Source organism: Stomoxys calcitrans, chromosome 5, assembly GCF_963082655.1.
Source record: "Stomoxys calcitrans chromosome 5, idStoCalc2.1, whole genome shotgun sequence".
NCBI classification, from domain to species: Eukaryota; Metazoa; Arthropoda; class Insecta; order Diptera; family Muscidae; genus Stomoxys; species Stomoxys calcitrans.
In genome coordinates this window covers 143,906,735-143,929,380 of record NC_081556.1, presented here as the reverse complement: position 1 = coordinate 143,929,380, position 22,646 = coordinate 143,906,735, and the positions used below count along the sequence as shown (strand labels likewise).

General features: G+C 37.5%; 2 protein-coding genes across 2 annotated transcripts in view; one reads left to right on the top strand and one right to left on the bottom strand.

Moving 5' to 3' along the window:
• Positions 1–22,646, top strand: part of LOC106085413 (ejaculatory bulb-specific protein 3-like) — a 43,682-nt gene that overhangs the window by 1,001 nt on the left and 20,035 nt on the right. Inside the window, exon 2 of the mRNA XM_013249646.2 lies at positions 661–847. The gene's annotated coding sequence lies outside the window, so the exon portion shown is untranslated. The remainder of the gene's footprint in view (positions 1–660; positions 848–22,646) is intronic.
• On the bottom strand, positions 5,143–21,322 carry LOC106085414 (uncharacterized). Its single transcript, NM_001311220.1, is given in 3 exon segments — positions 5,143–5,470; positions 20,688–21,050; positions 21,156–21,322. Coding segments are annotated over 2 exon segments (333 nt in total). The 5' UTR covers positions 20,881–21,050; positions 21,156–21,322; the 3' UTR covers positions 5,143–5,330.

Here is a 22,646-nt window from a genome sequence, read left to right as displayed (position 1 = left end):
AAGTTTTGTGGTGTTTCCCACCATTTTAACTTTCCATTGGGCTTTTGGTTGTCCCGGTCTGCGTGTACAACCGTGGTTGCCTTCAAAAGGCTTATTTGCTGGAGCTTCTTCATCCATTCTGGCAACAGAATGGCTGGGTGGCCAGCCAACGCAATCTTTGTATTTTGATACGTGTGATACATACAAAGCCTATATTCTCCATTAACGCAAATCTTTCTCTCAAACACTCCAACCACTACCTCGTCTGCTTTCAAAAGTACCCATGCCTCGGAATCATATCAGAACTCGGGTAGTATCAATGGCTTGTATAGTGTAATCTTCGTCTGTCCATAGATGGTCTTGTTTCTAAACTGCCTACTTAATCTAAAGTAGCATCTCAAAACTGGTGCCATTCGTTTCGGTTACGGCGGTGCCGAGGTAGTAAAGTTGCTGACGATCTCAAAGTTTTAGTTCCCAACTTTCTCCCTTATTTTTATCTGATCAGCTGTATAAGTCGATACCATACATTTTGTCTTTGCCAGGTTTAAAGCCGCATTGATAGGCTTTAGACCTAATTAATTTAACTTTAATTTTAACGATATTTTATTTCCATTGCAAATTTTGTTTAAGTTAGATTTTTATAAAATTTTTTTGCAAAATTAATTTGCTTTTTTTTTTTAGAAAATTTGATCCCTGGTTGGAGGAAGAAGAAAGACATCTGCATTACCCTTTGGATGGTTTATGCACTCATATCTTCGATGGAAAGATCAGTCGAAGGAAGAAATTTCGAAACTTGATGTGTATGGAGAATCGCTTGGACAAATTTGCTTTATTCGGTTCCTTCCGCCCTGCCCTCCTATGTGTGTATGTAAGTGCAATAAGTAGTTGTTGTTTTAACCACATTTTCATGTGGAGGTGGCGATCCTCGTCTAGCTGGTGTAGCTGAGCAAGCTCGTTTCGGTCCAAAGGAACGCTCTCCGCGGGAACTGAGTGACCATTGGTTATTTAAAGGCGCCAATAACTCGAAAAGTATCTGGGAGTAGATAACGAATGTGGCATACAAATTCATGTCGAAGTATAGGGCGTCACCCCACCCCCACAAAAACGGCCAAAATGGACACATTCGCCAATCACGGATATATGGGATATCAATCCCATGGCAGCCGGTTGTATGTACCGGATTGACCCGATGAATTCCTTCATCGGCAAGGGCTGCCGCCTCAGTGTACCACACACTGCTACTACAACAACAACGGATATATGGGACTCGGTTTGTTCGTTTCGTATAGACTGAAAAACAACAGAACCGATTTTTTCGAAATTTTCGCATATTGTGTAGGTTGGTCTGGAAGGAAACATAGGCTTTATAGGGGGTCACACCACCCCTCAAAAACGCCATTAGACACATTATGACTATATGATACTTGGCTAAACCGATTTTCATAGATTGTGTACGTTTGTCTGGAAAGAAACATAGGCAATATAATTTGTAGATATCGGGTGGAGGCGGACCCTCCCCCATACCCCAAAAACGCCACCCATATCCAAAAATAGTCCGATGGGCACAATAAGGAAGTCAAATGAAAGGTATTGGAGACTAGAAAACGAATATGGTATTAAAATTTGGTTCCAAGTACCCAGCGGCCCCCCACCTCAAACCCTAAAACTCCTCTAAACAGATATATTCGTAGTTCATGTCAATATGGGACTCAAATTCAAAGTATTAGGCAGTAGATTATAAATATGGCATAAATCATTAGGTCCAAGTAATGGGAGGTCGCCCACCCCCAAATACCCCCAACTGGGCATATTGGCCGACCATGGCTATATGGGACTCAAGTGAATTGTATTAGGGAGTAGATTACGAATATGACATTAAAATTTGCGTTCAAGTCTAGGTGGCGCTTTTCCTCCTAAACATATGTCAAATGGGTTTTTTTGACCCATTATGACAATATGGGACTCAAATTATAGGTATTTGAGAGTAGAAAACGATGTTGATATCCAATTTTGAAGCCAAGTGTTTTGGGGTACGCCCCAAAAGCACCCCCCAAACTGAATTTGGGAATAAAGAACGAATTTGATACTTATGTTCAGTCCAGCCCCAAAACACTCTCCCAACGAAATGTCTGAGCTGCCATCCCTCCTTTAATGAGAACATTACCCTAAGCAAGAACTTTACCACCAGAAATCGAGAAGGGGCAAATTCTCACACATCAATGAGTGCTTTCCGATTCAAGTTTAAAGTCAATGATAAGGGACCTTTTTTTAATGGCGTCCCGCAGTGCGACAACCCTTTGCGAAAAAAGTTTTAAATGACCCTGCATGGCATTGTACCTCGCAAATATCGCCAACATCAAGAGGGGATAAACACCGCTTTGTCCAATGTTCTCGCCAGAATTCGAACGCGTTCAGCGTCATAAGCTACAATGGCATGGATTCGATATCCGCATTCAGGGCGAAGTGTCCCCAGCCTAAAAAGATATTAGAGAATTAAAGAAGACGCGGCGGAGCGCGTCCGCTTCGGCTAGTACAATATATGCGGCATCAGCAACGAATGAGCCAGAATATATATTTTATTTGTGTGGGTAAAATTTGTATAGCTTTTTAAGCATAAAGTTTAGTTTGGAACAGATATGTGCAATGTGCAAGGAAAATACAATATCAGAATCAATTACAAAGCCCATTGAGGTCATAGTATCAGTCGATGTGACAACATTGTTTTGAACAATAACAGCCCTATTCTGAATAAGAATTCCCTGGGAGTTTATTCCCTACTCCCTTTTCCCCTATTCTGAATAACAATTTACTGGGAGTTTATTCCCTAATCCATTTTCCCTTATTCTAAACAAACTTCGAAAAAGAGAAATATTTCCCAGGGAACAAAGTAGCCATTCTGAATCAATATAAAAGGGAGAATGAGGCGATAAAACTTTGGAAAAATTCCTCCAAACAAATAAAAGGGAGTTAGGATAAAAAATTGTAAATTTAATGTTTTTATAAAAAAAGTGGTACCATTATATAAATTATTTTTCACTTTTTCATCAAAATCAAATACAAATTTTGTTAGTTTCTCCCGGTTTAAATATGTCATGTACCCACCACAGAAGATTTTCTTAAGTTTTTCAATTTTATTAGCACTCTGTTGCGAGTCCGATACTAAAACGAGGTCATTTATTATTGAGCTTAAAGTAGAATCGGGCGGAACTCAATGATGTGCAAGAAGTCTTCTGCTTGTTTCTTAATGGAATGTTCGTGGGCAATTATTCAAAGATACTTGGCGCCACATTTGGCAGCATTTACTCCAGAGGAGTAGGAATAAATCCATAAGTCGCTTTTCGGTAGCATTATATCCAGCAGCCGTCCCAACCACCATGAAAAGCGGCCGCCGCCTGGAAATGTCGATTAGATCTTCAAGTTGTAACTCCATAAAAGTAGACCTTTAGATAAAGCGGCGCATCAGATAGACCACCATAGCATTTATGACGACGAAGGAGAAGCAAACCATTAAATTGCGATTCAGCCTCCTTAACTCCTTTTGGCAAGGGAAAACGCCAACATGCAGGATGTGTGCCACGCATGCAGCCAGGGACAACACGACACAATTAATCTATTTATCTGTCGACCAGACCCCTCTGAAAGCATCTATTGGGTTGCCCAAAAAGTAATTGCGGATTTTTTAAAAGAAAGTAAATGCATTTTTAATGAAGCTTAGAATGAACTTTAATCAAATATACTTTTTTTACACTTTTTTTCTAAAGCAAGCTAAAAGTAACAGCTCATAACTGACAGAAGAAAGAATGCAATTACAGAGTCACAAGCTGTGAAAAAATGAAAAATCCGCAATTACTTTTTGGGCAACCCAATAATTTAGCCAACTATTGTTTTGATGAAGACGGAAAGTTGTTATCACAACACAGAAATATGGTGACGAGCTGTAGGCCATAATTGTGCATTATTAAAATACAAAAATTAAAACAAACATTACAAAAGCAACACTAAACATGTTTGTAAACTTTTTTAGTAACCGTTTTAACTTATTTTTCCATTTTATGTTCTTTTTTCCAAAAAATAACAATCAAATGTTTAGCCAATATAAAACAGCCGAAGCAAAACAGCTGTTTTCGAAAATTCGAAATTCCGTCTCCCATATTGTTTCTCTCCCCATTCAATCAGAATTGGAGGATTTTATTCGAGGGAGGAATTTATTCCCAGGGAGTTTTCACAATTGGGATGTATGGTTGCCCAAAAAGTAATTGCGGACAAATTTTTTCACAGCTTGTGACTCTGTAATTGCATTCTTTCTTCTGTCAGTTATCAGCTGTTACTTTTAGCTTGCTTTAGGAAAAAAGTGAAAAAAATGTATATTTGATTAAAGTTCATTCTAAGATTTATTAAAAATGCATTTACTTTTTTTTCAAAAATCCGCAATTACTTTTTGGGCAACCCAATAATATTTTAAGGAGAGTATTGATGACGTGTGCTATTGAATACCACGCATTTTGTTTTATCAATGCTAATTGTTAAGTTATTTGACGGAACCCATTGACAAATTCGTCCAATATCTTCATCAAGGTTCGAGATGGAACTTTCTAACGTACCACAGCCAGTTGTAATTAACAACTGAAAATCATCGGCATATATTGCTGAGTCTACATGTTGTACCCAAGAACGAACGTCATTAACATAGAGCATAAACAAAACAAGTCCTAAAACAGAACCTTGGGGTACACCAGTAGAAATGGTCGCAGGAAGTGTTGCAAATTGCCCTGAAATTAAATTATTTTTATCAAAAATTTCTTTGAATATGCAAAGTACATGCAGATACTATTGCGTGTACCCATCGCTGCTGTAAATGGTACTTTTCGAAAACAAAACTCATTCCCAACTTAAATTAGCAATTTTATTTAAATTTTATTTATTAAAATAATAGTTTATAAGCAGAATATTTAGCAGCAAGAAATACGTATTGTGGATCATCATTCTCGTCATTATCATCTTCGATTCTCTCTCTATATTTTTGAGTGAATGATAATCTTTCTTGTCTTTGGTTATTTCATTTTATTTTCATTATCTTGAATGGTTACAGAGTTACACATCTACATAGAATGGGTTTTGAATTGGGTTTTGAATTGGGTTTTGAAGTAGTTGAAGTATTGCTGTTTTTTTTTTACATCAATGTATGTTGGCATTTACTTATTTACTTTGTTTCTATTGTATTTATTATATAGTAGTGTTATTTAAAAGTGCGCATGGGGTTGAATTGTATTATTGTTTTAGGAATAGTTGTAATAGTTTGCTCCATCTTAGTTAGGATTAACATTCTGCATAGAAGTTTTGGCATTCACAGTTTATGTTTTGTATTTTCTCAGCAGCATGGCCCAGACGTCCGGATATTTCGTTTGTAGGAATGTAGTTAATTTTTGAGCATTTTGGGCCTGTTGTGGTGAACAATTACGGCAATTGCGTACAATAACTTCGGGCAGAGCGGCTGGAAAAATTATTAAAACATATTTTTTATATAAGATCTTAAAGATAATTTTGCTTAAAAACAAAAATTTCATAGTAAATGGTGAAGAAAAAAAAAAAACAAAATCTTATATGTATATAAAAATCAAGTTGTTTTTGTTTGTGTGTTCCTTATTGACTAAGAAACGACTGAACCGATTTTCTTGAAAATTTTCACTGATGGTGCATAATGATCTCTTGGTGAAAATAGGGAACTACATTTTTGATATCTGAAGGGGGAACGGACTCTCCCCCTTACCCTAATTTTCAGAAACGCCAGATTTCGGAGATGGGTGGTGCGACTTAAGCAATATTTTGTGTGCTCTCTTATAGTAACCTACAAACATTATTAAAATTTCGGATGGGGTACCTAGGGGGCGCCCCACCCCAAAACCTACCAAATACATATATACACCAATCACGACAATATGGGAACCAAATGAAAGGTATTTAAGATTAGAAAACGTATCTGATTTCCAATTGTCGGACCAAGTGTTTGGGGGACCACACCAACCCCCAAAACACACCTAAATCGGATATATTTACTGACCATGGCAATATGGGACTTAAATAAAAGGTATTTGAGTGTAGAATACTTACTTTACTTACTTTAATTGGCTATGACAGAACATTTGTTCCACCAGCCGAACGAAGAATAGCGTTCCAAGCGCCTCGATCTTCTGCGCTCATTCTAAAATCTCTGACACCAAGTTTCGAAGTGTTTCCCACAACTTAATCTTTCCATCGGGCTTTTGGTCTTCCCGGTTTGCGTGTACCACCGTGTTTTCCTTCAAAATACTTCTTTACTGGAGCTTCTTCATCCATTCTGACAACATGACCTAGCCAACGCAGCCGTTGTATTTTGATGCGTGTAACTATGCTATCGGACTCATACAGCTCATACAGCTCGTGGTTCACACGTCGCCTATATTCTTCGTTAACGCAAATACTCCATTTGAGTGTAGAATACGAATCTAATATCCAGATGAGGGGCCAAGTGTTTGGGGGGTCGCCCATCCCCGAGAACATACCCCAAAGAAGACAAATTTACGACCATACCAATATGGGACTCAAATGAAAGGTCTTTGAAAGTAAAGCACAAATCTGATATCAATATTCGGGAAAAGTGTCTATGGCGCCACCCCACCCCCATAACACCACCCAAATAGGAAGTATTTGCTGACCATTGCAATATGAGGCTCAAATAAGAGATATTTTATAGTAGAACACGAATATATTTTCAAAGCCAAGTCATTGAGTGGCCGCCCCATCCCCTAAAACACCTCCCAAACCGGTCATGTTTGCCGACTAAGGAAAAATGGAGCTCAAATGAAGGATTTTTGGGAGTAGACCATGAATTTGACATCAACATTCGGGACCAACTGTCTAGGGGACGTCGCACCACCGTAACAACACCCAAGTAGGACGTATTTTCTCACCAAGACAATTTCGGTTTTCAAGACAGCGGAGCTCGATATTCATAGTTTTTAGGGCCCATACCCCAAACCGGACATGTTTGCTGGCTTTTTCAATAAGGGATTTAAGTGAATAGTATTTGAGATTAGAAAACGAGTTTGATGTCCAATTTTGAGGCCAATGGCAAAATGGGGCTCAAATATATGAGAATAGAGCACATTGCTGATATATTTTCAGGGCTTATTGTTTGGGGGACCACACCAAAACATCCCTAAATCGGGCATATTTACCTACTGACCATGTCAATGTGGGGCTTAAATGAAAGGAATTGGGGGGTACTCACTTTCGCAACCAATTTTCTGGGAGTCAACCCCTTTCCCGAAATACCCCACAAACAGCAATTTTTTAGTGACCATCGCAATATGGGGCTCAAATAAAGGTATTTGGGAGTAGAATACGTATTTGATATCAAAATTTAGGACCTTGTATTTAGGGCATCACCCCTTTCCCAAAACACACACCAAAGGGTAAAAATTTTTCGATCATGCCAATATGTGGCTCAAATGAAAGGTATTTGAGATTAGAAAACGAATTTGATAAACAATCTTGGAGCCATGTTTTTGGGGGATGCCTCATCCTGTAAACTCCCCCTCAAAACCAATGGCAATATGGGGTTTAAATAAGTGGTATTTGAGAGAAGAGCACGATGCTGATATTTTTTCAGGGCCAAGTGTCTGGGGGACCGCCTCACCCCCGAAAACACCCCTATTGTAAATCAGACATCATGAGAATATCGGGTTGAAATAAAGTTTTCTAAGAATGGAGTACATTTTACATCCAAACTTGAAATTCGAAGACCAATAAAGATGGTATTCAGATGAAGGCCCTTATATTGTTAAATATGGGGTTTAAATAAATGGTATTTGAGAGAAGAGCACGATGCTGATATTTTTTCAGGGCCAAGTGTCTGGGGGACCGCCTCACCCCCGAAAACACCCCTATTGTAAATCAGACATCATGAGAATATCGGGCTGAAATAAAGTTTTCTAAGAATGGAGTACATCTTACATCCAAACTTGAAATTCGAAGACCAATAAAGATGGTATTCAGATGAAGGCCCTTATATTGTTAAACTGTTTGTCAAGCGATATAATATTTTCGTAGCATGGTATTTCACTAAAAGTTCTTTAATTGTCGAAAATAAATATTTCAAAGAAAATTTTGTTCCATATAAAGTAAAAGGCGCAGCGGAGCGGGCCCGGTCCAGCTAGTATATATATAAAAATGGTTTTTTAAATTTAATAGAAAAAATTATTCAATTTGTCATTTTTTTTATTCATAAGACTTTCCCTATGTACGTTGAATAGAGCGCGCTCTAATAGGCATGTATTCTCGTATGTATTGTATTTTTATACCATACACCACTACTGTGGTACAGGGTTGTTGTTGTAAACACATTTTCATTTGGAGGTGGCGTTTATTGTCAAGCTCCTGTAGGTGAGTAAGCTCGTTCCGGTCTGATCGCAGCGGGATAACGATGGCCATTGGTTATTTAAAGACGCCAATAACTTGCCTTGTCATAACAAGCATCATAGGCACTCAGTAATTTTGTAAGAGTCGGTGCCACCCGACCTCTCACTGAGACTCTCCGCTCGATACCGCTGATTGTCCGCGACTGCCGTTGCAGCTACTCTGTATGTAGCATTCCACTATCCGCAACCTGTACACACGCGCGGTAACTCGCAGCCAAGATTCTCGTCACAGCAAAGAACACCACACAGATCGCAAATCAATGTCCCACCTTGTGTGGTGCTCACAGCTATCCCGTGCCGGGGTGGTACAGGGTATTATAACTCAATGGGTCAATCCAGCTGGTTGTGGGTACCGGATTGACCCGATGAATTCCCCCCATCGGCAAGGGCTGCCGCCTTTGTGTACAGCACACTGCTACAACAACAACTCACTGGGTCTATCTCTCTTCATACTGGGTGTTACAAACAAATGCACTAAGTTGTGGTACAGGGTATTATAACTTAGTGCGTTTGTTTGTAACACCCAGTATGAAGAGAGACAGACTCATCGATAAGTATACCGATCGACTCTGAATCACTTTCTGATTCGATTTATCTATGTTCGTCTGTCCATGTTAATTTGTGTACAAACTACAGGTCGCAGTTTTGATCCGATCGTCTTAAAATTTGTTGCAGGCTTGTGTAGAAAAAATCAGTTCAGATTTAGATATAGCTCCCATATATATGTTCGTCCGATTTAAAGTAATAATGCAATAAAATGGTCATTTGTTAACCGATTCTCTCGAAATTTGGCAGAAAGGATTTTCTTGTGATTCTCGACATTACTGGTAATAAAATAAAAGTTAGGTCCAAGTACCTGGACCTAAATAATAAAGTAGGAAATAGGACTTTATAATTTGTTGATAACGTAAGAGTTCGGACCCTCCACCGTTACCCCAAATACACCACCCAAAATCAAAAGTGGACCGATCGGGACAATATAGGTATCAAATGAAAGGTATTGGAGAGTAGAATACGAATATGGTATTAAAATAAAAGTATGTTGTTGTTGTAAATTTAAGTCAAAGTACCCATCGGGCCGTCCCAACCCCAAAACTTCCCCAAACAGACATATTGCACGTGCATTTTAATATGGGGCTCAAATGAAAAGTATTCGGGAGTAGATTTCGAATTGTGTACGTTTGTCTGGAAGGAAACGTAGGCTATATAATTTTTTTGATATCGGGTGGAGGCAGACGTTCGCCCTTACCCCAAAAACACCACCTATATCCAAAAGTGGTCCGATCGGCACAATAAGGGCATCAAATGCAAGGTATTGGAGACCAGTTGTTGAAAGTCATAACAAAACATCTTATACTAAATTTCAGTCAAATCGGATTATAATTGCGTCCTCTAGTGGCTCAAGAAATCAAACTCCCAGATCGGTTTTTTGACAGCTATATCAGGTTATAGACCGATTTGAACTATTCTTAACACAGTTGTTGGAAGCCATAACAAAACACGTCGTGCAAAATTTCTGCCAAATCGGATTGGAGTTGAGGACTCTAGACGCTCAAGAAGTCAAGACCCCAGATAGGTTATAAACCTACATCAGGTTATAGACCGATTTTAACCATACTCAGCACAGTTGTTGGAAGTCATAATAAAACACCTCATGCAATTTCAGCCAAATCGGATAAGCATTGTGCCCTCTAGCGGCTCAAGAAGTCAAGACCCCAGATAGGTTTAAATGACAGCTATATCTGGTTATGGACAGATTTCAACCATACTCAGCACAGTTGTTGGAAGTCATAATAAAACACCTCATGCATATTTCAGTCAAATCGGATAAGAATTGTGCCCTCTAGCGGCTCAAGAAGTCAAGATCCCAGATCGGTTTATATGGCAGCTATATCAAAAAGTGGACCGATATAGCCCATTTACAATCCCAACCGACCTACACTAATAAGAAGTATTTGTGCGAAATTTCAGACAGACGGACGACATGGCTAGTTCGACTTAACATGTCATGACGATCAATAATATATTGGGTTGCCCAAAAAGTAATTGCGGATTTTTCATGTAGTCGGCGTTGACAAATTTTTTCACAGCTTGTGACTCTGTAATTGCATTCTTTCTTCTGCCAGTTATCAGCTGTTACTTTTAGCTTGCTTTAGAAAAAAAGTGTAAAAAAAGTATATTTGATTAAAGTTCATTCTAAGTTTTATTAAAAATGTATTTACTTTCTTTCAAAAAATCCGCAATTACTTTTTGGGCAACCCAATATGTACTTTATGGGGTCTTAGACGAATATTTCGACGATCGAATATCCTCCACCCCATCCTATGGTGGAGGGTATAATAGACTCCGTTCGAAACAATTGCTTCTGGTGGCATGTAAATAATATAAAGAGTTACCAATAAAACAAATCACAAATCACATAGCTGTCATTTCTAGTTTGACAGAAAACCAGTATAAGCCTGGTAACATTTCGTAACAGCTACCCTTTGTATATGATTTTCCTACAAAAATTTTGTGTAACTTGATAAAGTTCGTGGACTGTGGGGTGGGATAAAAATTTCTCATATGCTCCTTTTCCTCACAAATACGATAATGGTTATTTTTGACTCAAATCAAGCCAAGCGCATCGTATTATGTCCCAAATATTACATTATGACATCTCTGCTCCCACTTTGGTTTTGTTTTCCATTTTTCATTTTGGTTTAGTCATCATCATGCAATTAAAGTTGAATACAAAATGTGTGTCTTGCTTTGGACCATGGACTGAGTATAAGCGTCGTAATTGCTCAGATTTTTCTGGAATGTGTTTTCTTTTATTTCGAATATAAAGTTCAAATTTCATTAAAAAAAGTGAATATGTATATCTTATATGTGTGAATATATGTATGTTGATTGACTGTAGGTTCATACGTAAGACACTTAAAAAAACTTTTAACAAATACGCAAATTAAATTGTACAAGTTAATTGTTCGATGGGCGGTTATGAAATGTTTATGGAAAATATTTGATGTATGAAGAAATATGAATTGCAAAGGTAGGGTTGGCTATTCGCACACAACACAACTACAAATTAATCTTTTTATACCCACCACCCAAGGTTGGGGGTATATTCATTAAGTCATTCCGTTTGTAACTACTCGAAATATTCGTCTGAGATCCTATAAAGAATATAGATTCTTGATCGTCGTGACAATTTATGTCGATCTAGCTATGTCCGTCCGTCTGTCTGTCGAAAGCACGCAAACTCCGATTGGAATGAAATTTTGCACGACGTGTTTCGCCATGACTTGCAATAACTGTGCTAAGTTAGGTTTAAATCGGTCAATAACCTGATATAGCTGCCATATAAACCGATCTTGAATCTTGACTTCTTTAGCCACTAGATGGCGCAATTCTTATCCGATTGGAATGAAATTTTGCACGACGTGTGATATTTTATTATGACTTTCAACAACTGTGCCAAATAAGGTTCAAATCGGTTCAAAACCTGATATAGCTGCCATATAAACCGATCTGGGATCTTGACTACTTGAGCCTCTAAAGGTCGCAATTATTATCCGATTTGCCTGACATTTTGTACGACAGATCCTCTCATGACCATCAACGTACGTGTTTATTATGGTTTGAATCGGTCTATAGCCTCATATATTGTAGCTCCCATATAAATCGATCTCTCTATTTTACTTCTTGAGCCCTCAAAGGGCGCAATTATTCGAATTGGTTGACATGTTACACAGGTCTCCAACATATAATTTAATTGTGGTCCGAACCGGACCATATCTTGATATCGCTCTAATAGCAGAGCAAATATTTTCTTTTATTCTTTTTTTGCCTAAGAAAAGATGCCGCGAAAAGAACTCTACAAATGCGATCCATGGTGGAGGGTATATAAGATTCTGCCCGGCCAAACTTAGCACGCTCTTCCTTGGTATACCCCTACACCACCACTGTGGTACAGAGTATTATAAGTTTGTGCATTTGTTTGCAATGCTAAGAAGGAGAAGAGCTAGACCCATTGATAAGTCAACCGATCGACTCAGAATCACTTTCTAATTCGATTTCGCCATGTCCGTCTATCCGTTCGTCTGTCTGTGAGTCCATGTTTTCTTGTAATCAAAGTGCAGGTCGTATATGTTGTTCAATCATCACGAAATTTTGCACATATCACTTTTTTAGCCCAAGGCCGGATGCTATTGATTTTGGTAAAAATCAGTTCAGATTTAAACATAGCTCCCTTATATATGTATCGCCCGATTTGCACATAAATGGCTGTAGTAGCTAAAATTTTTAACCGATCTGCATAAATTTGTCATGGACAGTTTTGTTACTGATTTTAACATATCTGCAAAAATTCATCAAAATCGGTTCAGATTTATATATAGCTCCCATATATATGTATCGTCCGATTTGCAGTAAATGGCCGTAGTAGCAAGATTTCATCAATATCGGTTGTGATTTAGATATAACTCCCATTTATATATATCGCCCGATTTACACTTAAATAGCCGTAGTAGCTACAATTTTCAACCGATCTGCACAAAATTTGGGACGAAATGTTTTGTTACTTATTTCAACATATCTGTAACATTTCAGATTTAGATATAGCTCCCATATATATGTATCGCCCCATTTGCACTTAAGTAGTAACTAAAATTTTCAACCGATTTGCACAAAATTTGGCACGGACTATTTTGATTTTAACATATCTGTAAAATGTCATCAAAATCGGTTCAGATTTAGTTATAGCTCCTATATATATTAAATGGCCGTAGTAGCAACAATTTTAACCGATCTGCACTATATCGGTTCAAATTTGGATGTAGCACCCATACATATTAATCGCCGAATTTGCACTTATATGGCCAATTTTCAAACGATCTGTTTGAAGTCGGTTCAGATTTAGATGTAGCTCTCATATACATATTCAGCAAAATCGGATGAAAAATAAAGTTTTTATGGGCAATAGACCCTTTATCGGAAAATCGGTCAATATAGCAGCTATATCCAAATATGGTCCGATTTGGTCCGTTCAAGAACTTAACCAAATTTCAGCTCAATATCTCATTTTTTTTAAGACTAGAGTGATAACAACAGTCCGACGGACAGACACAGGGACATCGTTAAATCGTTTTAGAATTTTTCGACGATCCGAAATATATATACTTTGTAGGGTCGGAAATTGATATTTCGATGTGTTACAAACGGAATGACTAAATGAATATACCCCCTATCCTACTTCGGTGGGTATAAAAACTATATGTTTAAGTTTTTCGCAACTATTCCGAAAGCTGAACAGAATACTCTTTAGAGAACATATCTACTAAATTTAACATTAATTGTTCGATCGATTACTCTCTTCTAAAATATCTTTGCATAAATTTTTCTAGTAGCTTTTTTATAAAGAAATTAATATACTGTATGAGTAATATAATATTTATAGCCTCTAAATTAATATACAAATTATCTCAAGTTAATCGGGGTTTCTACGGATATATCATTGTTTATGGAGCAGGATTGAATATCAAATTCAAACGACTACAGTAGACACTTGATATTGGAAACAAAATTTCTTAAGTTCAAATAAATGTCAATAGACAAAGGAATGTATAAACTCTCACGGCCTATGAATCCTATCAAACCTATTTCAAAACTAAATTAAGTTTTGTGAATAAGACCGTCAGAATTTACTAAAGAAGGTTGCGAAAAAAAATCAGCTGACATACAATTTTTTAACATTGCTTGCATGACATAATTACCAGTTAGTGTACCGTAAACAGCTGAGTACAATTTTTTCTTACGAAGTGCACTATCTGTCAACCAGTTTTGGTTGTGTGTGTGTATTATAGTTAAGAACCATAGCAGACACAAACAACGAAAAATGACGCGAACTAGTTACACTAAATCAGAGTTGTATTATTCACTGATTTTGACAGATAGTGCACTCAATATTTTGTTGTTGGGCAACTGCCACTACTTGTAAATTAATATATCTTGATTACTTGGCATTGAGGCATGGTAAAATTAAGAGGTCAAGTCATTAGCACAACAACCAAATTCTACCCCCTATGAAACTACCTAGAGTGGCAAATGTTGTAAATTGAAATGTCAAAGTGGTTTTGGAAATAAACTTTGTTTTACAACTTATCTTCTTCAAATGTGTTTTATATTTGTACAATTAAAGAGCTTTTAGTGAAATACCATGCTACGATAATAATATATGTATATCGCAAAAGCATAACAATATAAATGCCTTTATATGAATCCCATATGATCTTTACTGGTCTATGAATTCGCTTGCAGGGTTTAGGGTCATTAACGTTTGGGTGTTAAATATACTCCATTATAAAAAGTCTTTATTTCAGCTCGATATTGTCATGATGTCCGATTTAGGGGTGTTTTCGGGGGTGAGGTGGTCCCTTAGACTCTTGGCCCGGAAAAAAATACCATCATCGTGCCCTTCTCTCAAAAACCATTTATTTAAACCCCATATTACCATTGGTTTAAGGGAAGTTTAAGGGATGAGTCGTCCTCAAAAATTTGGCCCTAAAATTTTTACTCTTTGGGTAGTGTTTTGGGAAAGGGGCGGTGCCCTAATTACATGGTCCCACATTTGGATATCAGATTCGTATTCTACTCCCAAATACCTTTATTTGAGCCCATATTGCGATGGTCAGTAGGTAATTGTTGTTTATGGGGTGTTTTAGGGAAGGGGTAGACCCCCAATAACTTCCATTTGAGCCCCACATTGACGTGGTTGGTAAATATGCCCGCTTTAGGGGTGTTTTGAGGAGTGGGGAGGTCGCCCAAACACTTAACCCTGAAAATATATCAGCATCGTGCTCTACTCTCAAGTATCATTTATTTGAACCATTGCCCTCAAAATTGGATATCAAATTAGTTTTCTAATCTCAAATACATTTCATTTAAACCCCTTATTGTAAAAGTCAGCAAATATGTCCGGTTTAGGGCGTGGGCCCTAAAAACTATTGGTATAGAAATCCACTCCCTCTAAGACCCAAAATTGTCATGGTGAGCAAATACTACCTATTTGGGCGTTGTTATGGGGGTGGGACATTCCCTCGAATGTTAATATCAGATTCGTGGTCTACTCCCAAATACCTTTCATTTGAAAGGTATTTGGGAGTAGACCATAGCCGGCAAACATGACCGGTTTCGGGGGTGTTTTGGGGGATGGGCGGCCGTTCAGTGACTTAGCCCTGAAAATATATATCGGATTCGTGTTCTACTCTAAAATACTTCTTATTACAGACCCATATTGGAATGGTCAGCATTCCACCATATGGGTGGTGTTATGGGGGCTGGGTGGCCCCATACACATTTTTCCCGAATATTGATATCAATTTCGTGCTTTACTCCCAAAAAGCCTTTCGTTTGAGCCCCATATTGCTATTGTAGTAAATTTGTCCTTTTTGGGGAAGGGGTGCACCGCCAGAAACTTGGTCCCACATTTAGATACCAAATTCGTATTCTTCCCGCAAATACTTCTCATTTGAGTCTCATACTGCCAAGGTCGGTATATATGTCCGATTTAGGGGTGTTTTGGGGATTGGTATTTTTGGTAATCAAAAATAAAATGCAATTTTTAGAGATATATGGTGGGATGTTTATTTCATAACCAAGAGAAAGTTTTGACGTTAATGAAAAAGAACATCAGCCAAATGGCCGCCACGATCACACTTGCAGAACCAAAGTAACACCTCAGTGTAGGTCGGTTGGGATTGTAAATGGCCCAAATCGGTCCATGTTTTCATATATCTGCCATATAAACCGATATTGGGTCTTGACTTCTTAAGCCTCTAAAGGGTGCAATTCTCGTCCGATTTGCACATGGTGTTTTGGTATCACTTCCAATAACTGTGCTAAGTATGGTTCAAATCGGTACATAACCTGTCAAAGCTGCCATAGAAACCGATCATGGGTCTTGATTCCTTCAGCTTTAAGAGGGCGCAATTCTTATCCGATTTGGCTGTAATTTTGCACGTGGTGTTTTGGTATCACTTCCAACAAATGTGCTAAGTATGATTAAAATCGGGTTATAATCTGCTATAGCTGCCATATAAACCGATCTTGGGTCTTGATTTCTTGAGCCTCTGGAGGGCGCAATTCTCAACCGATTTGGCTGAAATTTTGCATGAGGTGTTTTGTTATGACTTCCAATAACTGAGCTAAGTTTGACGTAAATCGGTATATAACCTGATATATCTGCCCTATAAACCGATCTGGGATCTTGACTTCTTGAGACTCTAGAGGGCGCTATTCTCATCCGATTTGGCAGAAATTTTGTACAACGGCTTTTCTTATGACTTTCAACATACGTCTCCAATATGGCCTGAATCGATCAATAGTTCGATACAGCTTCCATATAAACCGATCTCCCGATTTTGCTTCTTGAGCACCTACAAGGCGCAATTCTTATACGAATGGACTGAAATCCTACACAATGTTCAGCATTCAATTCATTTATTGTCCGAATCGGACTACAGCTTCATATAGCTCCAATAGCACAACAGTTCTTATTCAATATTCTTTGTTTGCCTAAAAAGAGATACCGCGCATAGAATTCGATAGACGCAATCCATGGTGGAGGGTTTGTAATATTCGGCCAGGCCGAACTTAGCACGCTCTTACTGAATTTCCATTGGTAAATTAAGATTTCCCTGTTTCATGTTTTCAATATTCTGTCGAGTTTTTACTGTACTGTTCCACTGAACTGTTTGTAGAAAATCGATAAAACGAAAAATTATTGCCAAAACTAATCAGCGGTTAAACTTGTTATTGACGTCTACTTATCTACCCAGTTGTAGGTTAAACTGTTTATTTGTTATTAATTACTTGATATTTTTTCAACTAATTTGCATCGTCGTTAGGTGAGTGTGAACGAGTTTGGTTGTGTGCTTTTAAATAAATTCGGATTAACCGACTGACATGCACCTCTAGAGGTTAATATGATTTATTTAACTTAAAAATTAATAAATCTTTTCAAAGTATGAATTCATTATTGAATGATCATAATAAAGCACGTGATGATAATTTATGAAGATTTATGCCCTGCACCATCATTGTGGTGTATAGTTATGTATATTAAGAGGAGAGAAGAGGTAGAATGACATTGAATCGCTTGCAATCTTTTCGACATGGAGCAACCAGAAATTTCCGTCTGTATATATTCATGTATCGTTGTTATCAAGTTACAGGTTGCATTTATTGTCTACTTTTTATGAAATCAGATATATATGAATTTTTTACCCAGTGAAAAATCTCGTTTTAAGAAAAAAAAGGATTCCTTTAAATAATTTCATTCGACCTTTTTGATAAGGTTTTGATCATAATTGACCTCGAGCTTATTCATTCATTATTATTCATTACAAAAGTTTGAAAAAAGGATTCATATTAGTAAATGGCTTCAATATATATAGGGTGCGGTTAAAATTTTTGATCTGGACACACTTTTTTCTGACTTAATCTTTTTGAAAGTTGCCATGTTATTTATGCTCAGTTTGCTTTGCCATTAAATAATTTCCAATCTCTCGGCTAAATTCATAAACCATAACATTAAAGGATTGGTTATGCTCTCTTAACAGTAGAAAAAATGTGTCGTAAATGTAAAGAGTCAATTAGGCTAAAAACCAGTAAGGAAAGTCAAAAGTCGGGCGGTGCCGACTTTATAATACCCTACAACTACCCAATAGGTTCAAAGTGGGAGCTATGTCTAATTCTGAAACAATTTTGATGGACTTCGCCGGATGTCTTCAGATGGGTTATTAAACAATCCGTATCAGATTTCGAGCAAATATTGGGTTGCCCAAAAAGTAATTGCGGATTTTTTAAAAGAAAGTAAATGCATTTTTAATAAAACTTAGAATGAACTTTAATCAAATATATAATTGCCATTTTGTTCGATAACCTTTTGCCATCTTCCTGGCAAATTTAGTATTCCACGCTCATAGAACTTCTGGCCTTTATCTGCAAAAAACTGAACCAAGTGCGATTTTATAGCTTCATCATTGCCGAAAGTTTTACCATTTAAGGAGTTCTGCAAATATCCAAATAAATGGTAGTCTGATGGTGCAAGGTCAAGGCTATATGGTGGATGCATCAAAAGTTCCCAGCCAAGCTCACTCAGTTTTTGGCGAGTGACCAAAGATGTGTGCGGTCTAGCGTTGTCCTGGTGGAATATGACACCTTTACAATTGTTCTTTTTTTTCTTATATTCTCACTTTTTTTCCTTTTCACCCACACGCTAGGGTATCGAAATTGCCCAGGCAGGTCTTCTCTCATTCAACTGAAACCATTATCAATAAATTGTATTTATACCCTACACCACTACTTTGGTACAGGGTATTATAACTAAGTGCATTTGTTTGTAACACCCAAAGGAAAGAGAGATAGACCCATCGATAAGTATATCGATCGACTCAGAATCACTTTCTGATTCGATTTATCTTTGTCCGTTTGTCTGTCTGTCGGTCTGTCCATGTTAATTTGTGTACAAACTACAGGTCGCAATTTTTATCCGATTGTCTTCAAATGTGATATGGGCATGTGTTTCGGCCTAGAGATGAAGCCTATTGAAATTGAAAAAAAAATCGGTTCAGATTTAGATACAGCTTCCATATATATGTTCGTCCGATTTGCAGTAATAATGCAATAAAAGTGTCATTTGTTAACCGATCCCCTTAAAATTTGACAGGAAGGATTTTCTTACGACTTTCTATATTACTGGTGAATTTCATAGATATCGGTTCAGTTTTGGATATAGCTCCCATATATGTGTTCGTCCGATTTGCAGTAATAATGCAATCAAATGGTCATTTGTTAACCGATCCTCTTGAAATTTGGCAGGAAGGATTTTCTTATGACTTTCGATGTTATTGGTAAATTTCATAGAAATCCGTTCAGATTTGGATATAGCTCCCATATATATGTTCGTCCGATTTGCAGTAATACAACAATTAAATGGTCATTTGTTAACCGATCCTCTTGAAATTTGTCAGGAAGGATTTTCTTACGACTTACTGGTAAATTTCATAGAAATCCGTTCAGATTTGGATATAGCTTCTATATATATGTTCGTCCGACTTGCAGTAATACAGCAACAAAATGGTCATTTGTTAACCGATCCTCTTGACATTTGGCAGGAAGGATTTTCTTATGACTTTCGATGTTATTGGTGAGTTTCATAGAAATCGGTTCAGTTTTGGATATAGCTTCTATATATATGTTCATCCGATTTGCAGTAATACAGCAATAAAAAGGTCATTTGTGAACCGATCCTCTTGAAATTTTGCTGGAAAGATTTTCTAATGACTCTAGACATTACTGTTGAATTTCATGGAAATCGGTTGAGATATAGATAAAGCTCTTACATATATTTATATAGCGCCCGATTTTCACTCGTAGATTCACTGCAAGCGCATTTATTTACCAATCGTCCCAAAATTTTGTACAACGCTTTCCTCGACGACTTCCACAATGTCTATAAGGTTTGCTCGAAATCGGTTCAGATTTAGACATGGTTCGCATATATATAATCTCGTCCGATTTGCACTAATATTGCAATCAAATGGTCATTTGTTAATCGATTCTCTTGAAATATGGCAGGAAGGATTTTCTCTTGCTTCTCGACATTATAGATGAATTTTATAGAAATCGGTTCAGATTTAGATATAGCTGTCATATGTTATGTATATCGCCCGATTTTCACTTTTAGAGGCACTGCGAGAACATTTTTTGACCAATCTTGCCAAAATTTTGCCCAATGCTTTTCTCGACGAGTACCACATTATCAATTTTTAGGTACTTTGCATTTTTTTTTCTTTAAAATTCATCGAAAAGCTAAACCTTTGTAGCTGAGGGAGGAAATAACTAAGATTTTATTTAAACGTTTATACTCGTGCGTGTGTATATGAAACATTTTCTAGACGAGAGTACGAAATGGCACAGCCTCAATGAAAATGTCTACCAAAGTGGAAAAAAACTTGCCCTGATTTTGAAAAACAAAACCAAAAAAAAAAAACATCATACACACAGCTGTAAAACTGGGTCTTTGTTAGGGGCCAATGCACGGACAGACAGACAGACAAATAAACGAGTTTTTTTTTACTTTCTTGACCTTTTAAACCTAAGCAAACAAAAACAAAATGTAATGGAAATTTATTTTTTTGTTTCTTAAGTAGCTCCATCTCAATTTAAGTACATGCAACAACAAAAAGAAATATAACAACAATTTACCTTTAAGTTGACGTCCCAATTGATCACAGGGACTTTTTTCGAGAACACACATTATCTGGCGGCTGACAATCACCTGATTGTTGAGCAATTTGTTAATATTCTTCTCATCACATTGGACCACCACGGATGCACAGATGAGGCAGACCAGCAGGGATAATGCGAAACGCCACAGCATCATTGTTTTCATAACCATTGAGGTCCTTACCCAAAGGCTGGCTAGCTGGCTGGCTGGATGGGGTGCTGATTGCTGGTTACTCTTCCTGCTGCTGGTCTTTGCTGGAGGGGAAGTGGGTAGACTCAGGAGGAGGGGGACTATTTCACTAAAAGTTTGTGGTATCTGTTAATGTGAGGTGTTAAGAAAGCCTAATTGGGAAGTAATAAAAAAAAAACATTTTATTTTTTATTTATTTCCAACAATTTGTTAAATGTCGTTGTTTATAATGTTGCTGCTAATGTTTTAAATCTTACGTTTGTTGAATTCTTAATTAAACTCTGTATGGAGGAGCAGCAGCTATCTGTGAGTGTTTTCTGTTTTTATTTTTCTATTTTCTTCCTACAAATCTGTGAATTCGTATTTACTTCTTCTTTCTGTGTATGAGATATGGTGTGGTACGTGCTGTACGTCAATATCTACTGATTTTTTGATTTTTGCCATATGTTGTTGTTGCTGTGACTTCCTAGTGGCCAGCCACACAGCCAGAAACTATGCATGCGCATCACATAGCAGCGCCATCACCATCACCAGCAACACCACACATACAACATCCTATGCTGGCCGGATGGCTTCCTGCCTGCCTGCCTGCCTCCCTGTTGTTTGTCTGATACACACCCGCACTTTAATGTCAGATTTTGTAACTGCCATGTTAATGCCAAGGCGACTTTTATGTTTTGCGCTCTGTTAAAGGGGGCCATTAACATAAGAATGTTACCATCCCTGTTTGGAGATTTGTGAATGTTTTTTTTTTATAGCTTCCATGTTATCTTTTTTAATTATTTTGCTCTACTACGTGCTAAATATAGTGAAATGATTTCCATGGAATCACTTGAAACTTGAAGATTTATTGATATTTCCGCATTTGAATTCAAATCAGATCTTTATGTTCCTCAAAATTATACAGGGCAATTAATTGTTTAAATGTAAAAAGTGTTGTTTATTAATCGTAGTCGATGACAATGATAATGAAACGTAGAAATAACTAAAATACACAAAGGAATGAATCCGAATTAGTCACAAGTCCAAATTTCAGCGATATACCTATGACAAAAATCTGTACACTTTTTTGGCTAAAGATATGAAATCGAAAAAATGTTCTTAAAACTTTAAACAGTCTATGGATAAACAAGTAAAAAGGCGTTAAGTTCGGCCGGGCTAAAATATAGACCGATCTGAACCATATACGGCCAAATTGAAGAGGGATGACGAAGGATATAACACAACTCACTGTCCCAAATTTCGGCGGAATCGGACAATAAATGCGTCTTTTATGGGCCCAAGACCTTAAATCGAGAGATCGGTCTATATGGCAGCTATATCCAAATCTGAACCGATCTGGGCCAAATTGAAGAGGGATGTCGAAGGGCTTAACACAACTTACTGCCCCAAATTTCGGCGAAATCGGACAATAAATGCTTCTTTTATGGGCCCAAGACCATAAATGGAGAGATCGGCCTATATGGCAGCTATATCCAAATACGAACCGATCTGGGCCAAATTGAAGAGGGATGTCGAAGGATCTAACACAACCCACTGTCCCAAATTTCGGCGAAATTGGATAATAAATGCTTCTTTTATGGTCCCTAGACCTTAAATCGAGAGATCGATCTATATGGTAGCTATATCCAAATCTGGACCGATATGGTCCATGTTGAAGAGGGACGTTGAAGGGCTTAACACAACTCACTGTTCCAAATTTCGGCGAAATCGGACAATATATGCTTCTTTTATGGGCACAAGACCCT